This window comes from Melopsittacus undulatus, chromosome Z (assembly GCF_012275295.1).
Source record: "Melopsittacus undulatus isolate bMelUnd1 chromosome Z, bMelUnd1.mat.Z, whole genome shotgun sequence".
NCBI lineage: Eukaryota > Metazoa > Chordata > Aves > Psittaciformes > Psittaculidae > Melopsittacus > Melopsittacus undulatus.
Genome location: NC_047557.1, coordinates 13,696,940 through 13,708,825, shown reverse-complemented (window position 1 = coordinate 13,708,825; position 11,886 = coordinate 13,696,940). Strand labels below are relative to the sequence as shown.

The following is an 11,886-nucleotide window of genomic DNA, read 5'->3' as shown; positions in this document are numbered from 1 at the left end:
TGCAAAGTGCTTGCTATATTGTATATTATAATCACAGTACTTAGCATACTGTTTATTATTATAATCACAATATAAATGCCTAAACCATTGCATCCTTTCTCCTCTAAATTACATTTGCTTTAATTTTTTATGACATTCAGAATTGCAATTATGTTTTACACAGCAGAAACTTTCAATATTTAAAAAACCACTTTATAAAGGACAGTATTGGTCTTCAGAGTGTGAGGCATGATATGTGTAATTCAGGCATACAACAAAGTCAATAGGTACAAAGACCTGGGAACAGCCCGAACAAAATTCTGCAGCAATGAGGCCATAACCATATTACTTTTATTAAACCAAAATATATAATTTGCCATTCCAATTTTATATTGTTGGAAAACAAAAGCTGTATAAAACACTACTAAGCACTACGAGCTACTACACACATACTTAAAATGAACATGACTTAAATAAGGGTTACACACTAAAAAACATTTTCTGAAAGTCATGCAGGAGCATGAAATAAATTGGAACTTGTGTGAACAGTGGAATGAATTAAACTGGATTACTCCACATTAAATTATAGAATCCCTGAGGGACACCACTCGTTACTGGTCTTCAGCTGGACATTGAGCCATTGACCACAACTCTCTGCGTGTGGCCAGACAGCAGTTCTTTATTCACCAAGTAGATAACTAATCTAAATGAAAGTGTAAACTTTGATAAACTTGTAACAAACGGGGTAATTTGTTAGCTTCTAACTGGAAACAAAAAGAGTCTGAAAAACCGTATTATTTTGTTTGCACAATTTAAGTCATTGAACACTGTCAAGATACAGCATTTGTAAAGTTGGCAGTAGAATCATAGAATCATAGAATCGTTAGGGCTGGAAAGGACAATATTTGGCAACATAATGAATTCACTAGAGTTCTATTTTTAAAGAAATGTTTTTCACCTAAATTATCAAGCTAACTAACTGACATAAAGAGGAGTTCTTTGTACAATGTAATTTACTCCTTATTACAAAATTCAAATACGGGATCACAATCCACTGTAACACAACAATCTTTTTATACTACAGCAAGTTTTATGAAGTATTTTTTCCTTTTATATTTTGATCCACTGTACACAATAAAGAAATAAATGCTGAACTTTGCTTCAAATACTCTAAAATTCTTCTTTACATGAAATCTTTCAAATTTTACGTTTTTTCCACTCTGGCTTGTCTGTTTCATCATCTTCTGGTTCCACTTCTGCAAAAACTGCTTTTGGTTGTGTTCTAGAAAACATTAAAAAGATTAAAAAATTGTCAGACTACAATATCAGGAATTATATTAGACATGCACTTGACACAAATGACATCCTTTCTATACTTAAAAAGACAGTATCCTAGACTTGCCTGATTTTCATTTTCAACAGAAACCTGTCAACTAATTTTCTAAGAACTCAAGAAACTTGAGGCTCTCAGGCAAAGAACAAGCATAACAAACACACATCTTCTGAAAGTGTTATTTCCTCATCAGCTTGTAATCATTATCTGTATGTTCCATTAATGAAATTAAGGTAGAAGAGAGGAACTAATCATTAATACAATGCTAGGAAAATGGATCTGCAGATCTTCTCATTCTGTGGTTTTAAAAACCAGAAACTTCCATTTTGATACACTATAGTATGAAAGCAGTCAGTAAGTGAAAACAGAACAGCCAAGCCAGGTTTTCTGGCTTAGCCTGTGCCTGAAAAAAACCAACTTATCTGAAGACTTTTTATCCAACACTGCCATAACATAAAAACCCTAATGATCTGCATATGAGAACACAGTGTATCCTACAGTCAATCTTGATGATATCTATTCCTCCACTGTTTACTTGTATTTTAAATAACACTTAAACTTTATAAAAATAATTATCGATTACTTTTTAAACAAACACAGTATCAAGTAACATTTCAACAAACTGTTTGGACGTTCAGTTCCCCTATTTTACACTTTAATCACTGCATGGTCCCCTTTTGCAACCTAATTATCAGCACAATCACTGTGGAGCTGTATGCTCTCGAAGTCTCATTACAACAGACACGACAAAGTATAAAATGCAGCCAGGGCAGTCATCACCTCATTAATGTATTAACTAATGTTTTTACAGCAGTCTAAGGATGTGAAGCACTATTACTGTAACCACTGTTATTTGGCAGACTCTACAAAAGGCACAAACCTTAAAGTTGTGTCTGCCTTATTTAACACAATAGGTATATTTCAGTATTGCCACAGACTTTGATGAGTAATAGCAAGCCATTAGTTACTAAAGAACAGGATTCTCTGCTTGTTAAATACAGGCACAAAACTGATCTAAAGTCACCAGAACTAGTCAGACAACTTCCCTTATACAAAGGATCTTATTATTGGCCTGTTTTCTTCACCATCCTCCAAACTTGTCATGGAGGTAAGGAGCATACTAAGATGCTTAAAAGTCCTGCTGCAGGACTCTATTGGCACATGGTCCCTGGGTGCAGTCTATACATCTCATTACACCTAAGGAGACCTTGCAACCAGATGGGATCAATGCTGCTGAAAGTCAGATAAGCCATTCTGCTCCCATGGAAAGCACAGCTGAGACTGAAGAAAAGTTTCCTATTTCAAAATTTCATTACAAAGTTACATAAACTCCACTTCACCAGTAACTGAAGGAGGATGTTAAAAAACCCAACAAAACAAAACAACAACAACAAAAGATAAAAATACTCAATCCAAAACAGATACCCAGGATGAAGGCTTTACTGGCAAAAATACTGGAATTTTGTTAGCTGCTGAAGAGGTGGAATGTATGGTATCTTCCTGCATACATGTCAATGGAAGTTTATTTAACCCTCTTTAACAGTGTAACTTCCTTTTATCACAACAAATAAAAAGTATCTAAAAGAAATATAGGATCACATCAGGTCAGTATCGAGGTGCTTATTACTAAAGCACAACTAATTATGTATAAATTCTGACCACAAAGCCTGCTACTGTCATAATTTTGGTTAGAAACTTCCAACTAAGGAGAATGACTTAATTTGTCAAACAAGCAGCAGAACCCCTATATTTTCCACGATAGGTGTGGCACAGACTTCAACTAGTGTAAGTATTACACTGAGTATAGTAACACTGGGGGTGGGAGGTGAAAAGAAAGAAGCAGTAACCAGCTAAAGCAAACACATACAGAGGAAATCGACTATGCTTGCTATCTTGTTTTTGAAAATTAACATGAAATGGCTGTAGCATCAGCTCAGCTGAAATGTAAACTGTTCCACCTCCACAAGCCACACAGCAGCAACTGGAGCCCAGGGCGATTTGTATGCCAGATCATTTTAAAGGCATAAGCTTAGAAAACACTGTTTTCATTTTAGCATTATCAGCAGTGATCTTGTAATTTAAGTACAAAATGTTCCGCTTAGTAACTGAAATAGAGATTACTAGCATAGTAGCAGTTTGCTGCATGATTAATGCAAAAGTTATCAGAACAGGTTTACTACTTCAAAATATTTTTATTTCTGAGGGCCAAATAACACATGGGGAAAACTCTGTTCTTTTTCCCCATCAAATTCCTATATTTTATTTATCCTTGACTTTGGGGTTGCCTTCAGCTTGTTAAGGATCCAGTTGACATATTGCATCAGACACTGCCATAGAGGGCAAAGAACCCAAGAGAGCTGGCTGATCTTTGAACACAACCTCCTCAAAACACTCCATCTGTGTGCAGAAAGTGAAGTCTGGCAGGAGTGTATTATGGATACACAGGGATGTCCTGTCTGAGAAAAAAGGACGAACACAGACAGAGGACACAAGGACAACCTTAGCCAAGAGGAAGAGAGATATTAAGTGAAGATGTAGGAACTGAGTTACAAAAGTAAAATCTCAGATGGAGTAGAAACTGGGAAGAAATTTGAATGGCAACACCATGGGCTTCAACAGGTACAATGACAGCCAAAGGAATGCTAAGTAAAATGTGCTCAGTGGGGAGGGAAACCTGCTGAAGTAGAATATGGAAAAGATCAAGATGCTTTATGCTTTCTCTGGCTCAGTCTTCCCTGGTTAGGTCTGTCCTCATGTCTCAGAGGACCCCGATACTACCAGAAGACTCTTTGGGAAGGAGTGAGACATTATCAACAGAAGAGGAAGATGGAGACAGGGAGTACGTTGCTCATTAGACATACACAAATCCATGAGATCAGATGGGATTTATCCAAAGGGAGCTGGTACCTCAATGCCATGTGACTCAATGTCATTGCAAGGGCACACCATCATCTTTGAAAGGTCATGGTGACTGGGGTTGGTTCTCAATGATTAGAAAAGGCAAACATCATAATCTTTACGAAGGGCAAAAGAAGACTGGAGAAACTGTAGGATATTCTACCTAAGTACCTGGGAAGGCTATAGCAACAATCCCCATTGAACACATTTCTGTTCACAGGCAAGACAAGAAGGTTATGGAAACACTCAGCATAGATTTAGCAAGATCATTACTATGCCTGGCAACCAATCTGAACAGTCTGCCCAGAAAGGTGTTGTGGAATCTCCATCATTGAGGATATTCAAACTTGGCTGGGCAAGTCCCTAAATAACCTCAATGCACTGACAAATGCACTCCCATTGTGGGTTACACTAACAGGCTGCAAACCAAACCAAGGAAAAAAAACTAACATGATTTCCTCATACTGTGTGATTCTCTTTATTTTGGTTTCTCAACAAATACAGATATGCAGACCTCTATATTTCCAGGGGCCATGCAGACTGCTTTTGAGTCACCATAATCCCTCTGGTATCGGTTGTTTTTCTTAGTTACTTTTTAGGGATCCAATGAAAGTAGCTTATTGACATCTGAGGTTCACAGACTAGCAGCTAAAAAAATATTGCTACAGCTAAACCAGCTGGAGAAGACAACTGAACGTCACAGCATGTGACTCATGCTGCAATAACTTTTGAAATTTGTGTTTATATTGCACTAGAATAAAGAAAAAAAGACTACTTTCGAGCATGCTCAGAAACCACAATAATGTCATAAGGGCTATTTCCAGACTCAAAAATGAAGATTTTTCAGCATGACCCCTTTATACTCCTTATCCCACCAAATAGCCTGACTCTTCTCTGAATCCCAAAATTACTAATTATTAAAACAGATTTAAGTATACCAACATGCACCAACGAAACCATTGTTACAAAAAAATCTCTTCAGTCCTGCTTCTTCAACTAAAGATACTTGAGCCAATGCATGACTAGCACTTCACACACTGCTGCTGCCATTGAGAAAAAGTTCAGTGAACACAGCACAGCTACAGGCTGTTGCTTCAAGTCATTCCCTTTTGCCTGTGAGAGGCAGCAGTAATAAAGACAGCAAATTAAAGACAACATCACTGAAGAGAAAGGTATTTACTAAGAACTCTAGTCTATCTTGGTGAGAAGGAAAACTTCACCCTCACAGAAGAGAGCTACATCTGGGCCTGATTAGGCCCTCAGCTACAATACTTAGCAATTCCTTCAGAGGGACATCTGAAGTCATAGTATGTCTGTACAGCTGTGTTAAACCAAACAGCTCACAAAGAATGTAACTTTCAAACATTTACAAATGATGCCTCAAGTTCTTTTCCTGTAGTTCTTTGCTTGAAATCTTCAATCTGTCCTGCCTTTCCTTTCACTCCACTGAAATTTTAAATTTGTTAGAGACTCTTGCCAAAGTCTCTAAAAAGCTTCTGAAAAATCTCAAGAACTTTTCTTTATCCTCACCCATTATGGCTTTTCTGCTGTGTTGGTCACATCTTTTTCACACTGTACTTCTGTGACATGTCATCTCCTAATTCAGCATGCAAGTCTTATAATCCTCTGTATCCTTTTCAGCAGCATCTGCTTTTTCACCCAACCTTTTGCCTTTTATGTACTTCCCCTCCTTTTATGGCTTAAATTTTAGAAGAAATAGAAAGGCCAGGCTAACAGTAACAAGCTTGAAAAATTTTCAAGTGATAACACAAATGACTATTTGGCTTCAAGAATAAATTAGGCACCTTGAATTCCAACAAGAAGGAAATATTTTTACATACAATGTATAAACTAACACCAAAAGTCCCGTTGCAGGTATTTCTTTATAAGAATTACTGAACTGAAATACAATTAAAAAAGCATGAAGACAGTTATCTGATTTAGAATGACCTAATCAGCATGAATCGGGACCAAACTCTAACCCAGTCATCAGAGTTATGAAAATTCTGATCAACTGAAAAAAAAATTTCTTAGTCTTCTCAGTCTAAAATTATGTAATAACCATCACTGAATAAAATTAACTACAGTTTTCTTAGACATTTTCTTGAAAAGGAGAATTAGGTGAATAACCATCCATTAGGCAACACAGAACCAAAAGCCTTGTCATATATATCAAGTGTATTAAGTGGAAATTTACTACAAGAAATTGGAAAAAATGAGAGCAGAGAAATGAAGTACTGAAAAGAATGAACAGTATAAAAAAAAGAAAATAACGTAGATATATGTTTTTAGGTCTCAAGACAGAATGCAATTTAAATGTGTATCACAGTATCAACTTTCCTAACTCTATAATGTATCTTATGCTACAGCTAACCAACTAGCTTCCCTAGGTTTGTATACTGCTCATTATTATGAACTACTGATTTTAAAAGGGCCACCAGGGACACTCTGACAATTCAGTATTACATGATGATTTGTATCAATTACTTGTAATTTGCATATTTTATTAAATATGCATCCATAATAATATCTGCAAGATGTTTTAGACACAGGGTAAACATACATGCCAGGTAAAGTTAGATATAGGATACAATTAACACAGCTGTGTGTGTGGGGAAGTAGCTAATAAAACCTATGACTATAATTGGTCTGCAGCTATTAATATAGACTGCATATTAATAAATATTTCTGAAAATTAAAACCATACCACATTTTTTGCATTATTTTGCAAATATGGATGATAATAACAACAAGAATAATAACTTTAAAATGCTCTTTGCATAGACTACATCTTAAAGTCAAGCTTTTAAAGCAAGGATAATGGCAGTTTCACTGGCATGAGATTTATCAGCTGACAAAACCATCAAGGCAACATGCTGCTGGCTGTAGTCCAGTCCCCCCACATATGTATCACCGTCTGGTGTGTAAGTTAATAGCAGTCTGGACCTGGATCCTCCCACTTCTCAGCCAGCTATCTTCTTCCCCTGCAGCTACATCTTCAGCTAGACACTGTAATGAGATCTGTCCACCTGACACTGTAAGCCTTCTGTAATAGAGCTATGTTTTAAAACTTTCATGTCTACTACATTGCAGGTGTCAGGGATGACAACACATGGATGAAACTTAACACAGAATCAATGGAGTTACTGAGCCAAAAATATACCGAGTTATCTATCTACCTGATGGAATGTGTGATTGTATTTACTTTTAAAGATGGATAGATGCCCATCTCAAATAAAACCAGGTATCAACACATTCAAAGTAAACTTTACCTCTAGCACATATGCACTATCAAACAATTAATGATCAATATTCATTACAACTGTTGCAGAATCAGGCTTTCAAATATTTCTTCTTTGATGCGAAATGTGGTTCTGTATAATGCACTGATTTGACGTACATCATCAAATGCATACTTATTAAATAATTCTTAATATATTTTGAGGGTTTTTTTTTGAGGTGGTCACTAAAGAGCTAAATACTAATAAAGAAAGTACAGTCAGTGAAGTACTAATGAACATACAGCCTAGGAGATAAAAACACCGGGCTGCAAATATGAAAAACCAGTTTGTTATTGGCAGACTGTTCTGTGCAGGCTATTTCTGCTCCTCACAACCTTTTCCTTACGCATTTTGAAAATCCTACTTACACTACGTAGATTTTGTGTAACAAAAACATCAATGATAACAACAAAATATGAAAATTTTGTTGATTTTTGAAGTGCTACTTTCTGTTCATCAGTATTAAATCCACTTATTTATTTTAGTACTATGATGAATTAATCTATTTAATGGTTTGAATTGTGTTTAGTTCTAGGAGAAAAGAAGTCTTTTATAGAAAGCACTCTAGAAGCACATTGCACAATTTTCATAGCAACACATACACACAAATGCCACACTCACGCACAAATCTAAACTAAGTTACCAGCTGTAGGATTACCAAGATTTTACTACCATAATCTCAATAAGGCTCTTTAATTTATGTAACAGCTACTGAACACTTAAGTTGAAGTCCTGATAGGAAATTTTATCAGTGCAATTTTTAATACTAGTATACCTTTAACACCAACTTAATTTAAGCATGTACTCTGGTCCGTATGCAGGAAAAGCCTCACAAACTTACGACATTTGAGAAATTACCTAAAATACCCTGCCATAACATTAAGTAAATATTTTTAAGATTTAACCTAAGGATTGGCCAGAACTAGAAGGCATATTAGAACACTTATTGTCCCAGTCTGTCAAATTGTTATATTGCAATTATATTGCAATTATAGACATTGAGAAGATTCGAAATTCTAAACAGCTTAGAAAGCTTTAAAATAATTTTCTAGCACTGATAGGTATATTTTAAAAATGGAAATATCAAATTTCAACAATTTAACCTCCTCTTCATAAAAAGAGTATGGCATATTCTTAGTTTACATACTCAGGGCAGCAATACAAAAAAGGCAAAGTATACCATTAAAAACGTGTGTCTTCTATTTTTACCAAACTCCCACTGGCCTCCAGAAATATTGCTTGTATTTTTAATTGTATCCTTACTTTGCATATGCCGGAGAAATCCAGTATGGATTCTCCTCCGCTTCCTTTGCGTGACGTAAAATAGCCTCTCGCGGGTTGCTATCATCTGTCTTATCCAATGCAATATTCTTCACTATATATGATGACAAGGTACCTCCGTGAGTTCCAACACGCCCACCACGACCTGAAAAAAAAAGAAAGTTTGTTTTAGAGATAAATATTTAAGAACTAAATGTCTATAATGGTGACCTGATGCAAAGACGTTATTTAACACTGTAGGAAGAACCTAATTTAGAGCTGCATTCACATAAATATTTTACTGATTATGTAATACAAGTCATTGTGATTATTTATTTATTCCAGGCAAGCACCCCAATCAAAAAACAACGTAAATAGTGTCAGATATTGCCCATACATAAGGAGTCACCACACAAAAAAGTCTGAAAGCAAACCCTAAAAAGTGTAGGACCCAACATGATGGTCCCTCTGGCACACAAGAGCCTGAAATCATTACACCTAGATTACCTGGTCCTGCTACTGGAGGTTCAGGTTTGTGAGACTTCACGGGATCCAGCCTGTCCTTCTCCAGCTGCTTCCTGGTGCTTCGCTGTCGTGGTTCACGGAACATCGGAAGTGCATGGGCTGAAGGGTCACAATTTGGAGAAAAAGAAAGTTAGAAATTCTCTTTATAAGGTTTTAATTACAAAGATGAAGACTAGGATTCTTCCTTGCTATGGAAAATGTGGCAGAAGCAGCAGCCCAGTTAGATACAGTTCTTCTGTATAATGATTTATTGATGGATATTGAGGGCTTCTTTCTGCTGACTTTTTTCCAAAGATGAAATCTTTCACATTTCCAGGCTTCCTTCAGGCAGAAGCCTTTCATATGAAACACTGTTTGCACATTTTATGTATATTTAATTTATTCTTCTATCACTCAGTTCTCAGCATTAGCACTATGACCAACTGGTTGCTCTTTTCTGAACTTCCCAGTCTTCTAATGCTCCAAGAGCAGTACAAAACACTGGATACATTCTTCGATTTGTAACACAAAGTGAAGCAATCCTCTCAATGATCTAAATGGTGATGGTTCTGCATATGAAGTCATAATCGTGTTCTTTCTCAAATTATGAGATTAATCAGGGTTGGAAGAATACCCATTACTGAGACAATTTAGCCAATTATCAGTATTTAAAACTTCTATTTCCTAAAAAATATCCTCAGTATCCTTAATCACAGTAATTGTTTTGGTCCACTCGGGCAATTTGGCAGCAACAGAAAAACACCATGTTCAGGAACACAGTTTTCTTACAGTGAGGTTTAGCTCTCACATTCAGATATGCTGACTGCTGCTGTTTCCAAAAATGAAGGAAATTGTGCTGGGGTCAAAAAAACCAAAGAAAGCCAAAACTCAGCCTAGCATTTAGAAGCACCAGCTCTATATTGATCAAAACAAGAAAAAAAAAAAAAGAAGAAAGTAGACGCTAGGGACTTATCAGTTTGATTTTTGAGCTTGTTTCTGGAAGCCTGCTCAATTTATTAGAGTGACGGAAGTCACCACTAGGTGACAAACCAGTAGTTCTTTGCAAATAAATGTTTAGGCCTTATTTTTGCAGATTTCATGAAGTCTAAAATGCCTGGGAGAATTTACTGAAAAGCACTAAGTTTGACTGGTTTACATACACCATGTGACTCAGAGATCCACGTTCTTGCTGTTTGTGGAGTGAAAGTTGTCTAAGGGAAACCCAAACTTTGTATTCCTGTGTTTTAAAAGTAACACCTTATCCCTAAAACCAACATTCCTATATTAAAAATAGAAATCTTTGAATGGTATTTATAAATGCTATCAAATACACAACTTCAATTCGCTTGTAAGCAGAAAGGTGAGTTTTCTTAATCACAAAAGCTCTTTACCTTATAAACACTAACAACAAAGTGCACACAAAGTATTTAGATAAGAGACCATGTGCAAGGCTGTAGTAAGGATGGATTGAGAAGAGCACCCAAGGGAGAGAAATATCCCTGTTCTTTGACAGCTTCTACTTTACCCACTGCTACCCAAAAATCAGAGCTGGACATCTGCAGCAGTGAGGCAAGCAGAAAACAGCTGTGGCTGGGAAATACCCAAGATCGGAACCCAGAAGACTGCTGAGGCTTTCTTTTGTTTATTATGCTACCAATTATCCTGTTCTACAGAAATGGCTTCAGCTATTTTCAGTACCAAAACTACTGGAAACCACAGCTGAACCCAAACAACCATGGAACTGGAAGAGAACGAAGAGAAGCAGGAAAGCACAATTGCATGACTCATTTTACATGAGGAAACACTACATTAGGGGAATGTTGAGGGGCAAAATCTCAGTTGATCCCCTCATCCCTTTGGAAAATTCACTCTTGGGAAAAGGCAGATCACTGAACACTTTATAGTAACAATAACAATTGTAACTATTTCTTATGCATTGGCAAGCCTTAATATGAACATAAGGCCTTATACAAGAACAACCTTGAGGATATACAGGTGTTTAAGCTGTTTAAAATCCCATGTAACTCTGGATAAGTTCTAGATTTTGAAAAATCACTTGGAATTTTTTCCAAGACCCATCACTAGGAATTATTCAAATTCTATCTCTGATTTTGTCACTGATACTGTTAATGCTACCAAGTGGGAAAACACTTCCTAAACCCATCTACAATCGTTGATTTAGTTATATAAAACTGAAGATTTGGGGAAACTCCAAAATACTGGAGTTTTGTTTGCTTGCAGTTTTTTAAATGCAGTTTTTTTCAGGCTTTCAGGTGCATCAGAACCTAAAAAGCAACCATTATTGATAATTTTACAGAGCCTACAAGATATAACTTTCTGATTGTGCAAGGCTAGAAAAAAAAAATTTGCACAAAGCACTAACATCTCATACCAGTAAGCAACACTTGATGAAAAGCTGCAATTTTTTTAGAGGGAAAAATATAAAGCTGTATGATCTACAAATAACTTCAAACCTAAGAACTAAAGATGCTCTGATAAACATATACTTAAGTTCCTTACGTGTTATAATGTAATCCTGTGTAAGAGTCTCCGCTGGTCTCTCTTTTCGTTTTGTTTTGACCACACATAATTTTGCTCCCCTAGAAGGAAACACACAGCAGTTCAGTTGGT

General features: G+C 36.2%; 1 protein-coding gene across 1 annotated transcript in view; it reads right to left on the bottom strand.

Moving 5' to 3' along the window:
• Positions 1 to 297: 297 nt before the first annotated feature.
• WDR70 (WD repeat domain 70) overlaps positions 298 to 11,886 on the bottom strand; it is a 104,889-nt gene continuing 93,300 nt past the window's right edge. Inside the window, exons 15-18 of the mRNA XM_013129784.3 lie at positions 11,776 to 11,855; positions 9,259 to 9,375; positions 8,755 to 8,917; positions 298 to 1,261 (exon numbers count right to left, since the gene is read on the bottom strand). Coding sequence (XP_012985238.2) covers positions 1,177 to 1,261; positions 8,755 to 8,917; positions 9,259 to 9,375; positions 11,776 to 11,855 — 445 coding nt within the window. The 3' untranslated portion in view covers positions 298 to 1,176. The remainder of the gene's footprint in view (positions 1,262 to 8,754; positions 8,918 to 9,258; positions 9,376 to 11,775; positions 11,856 to 11,886) is intronic.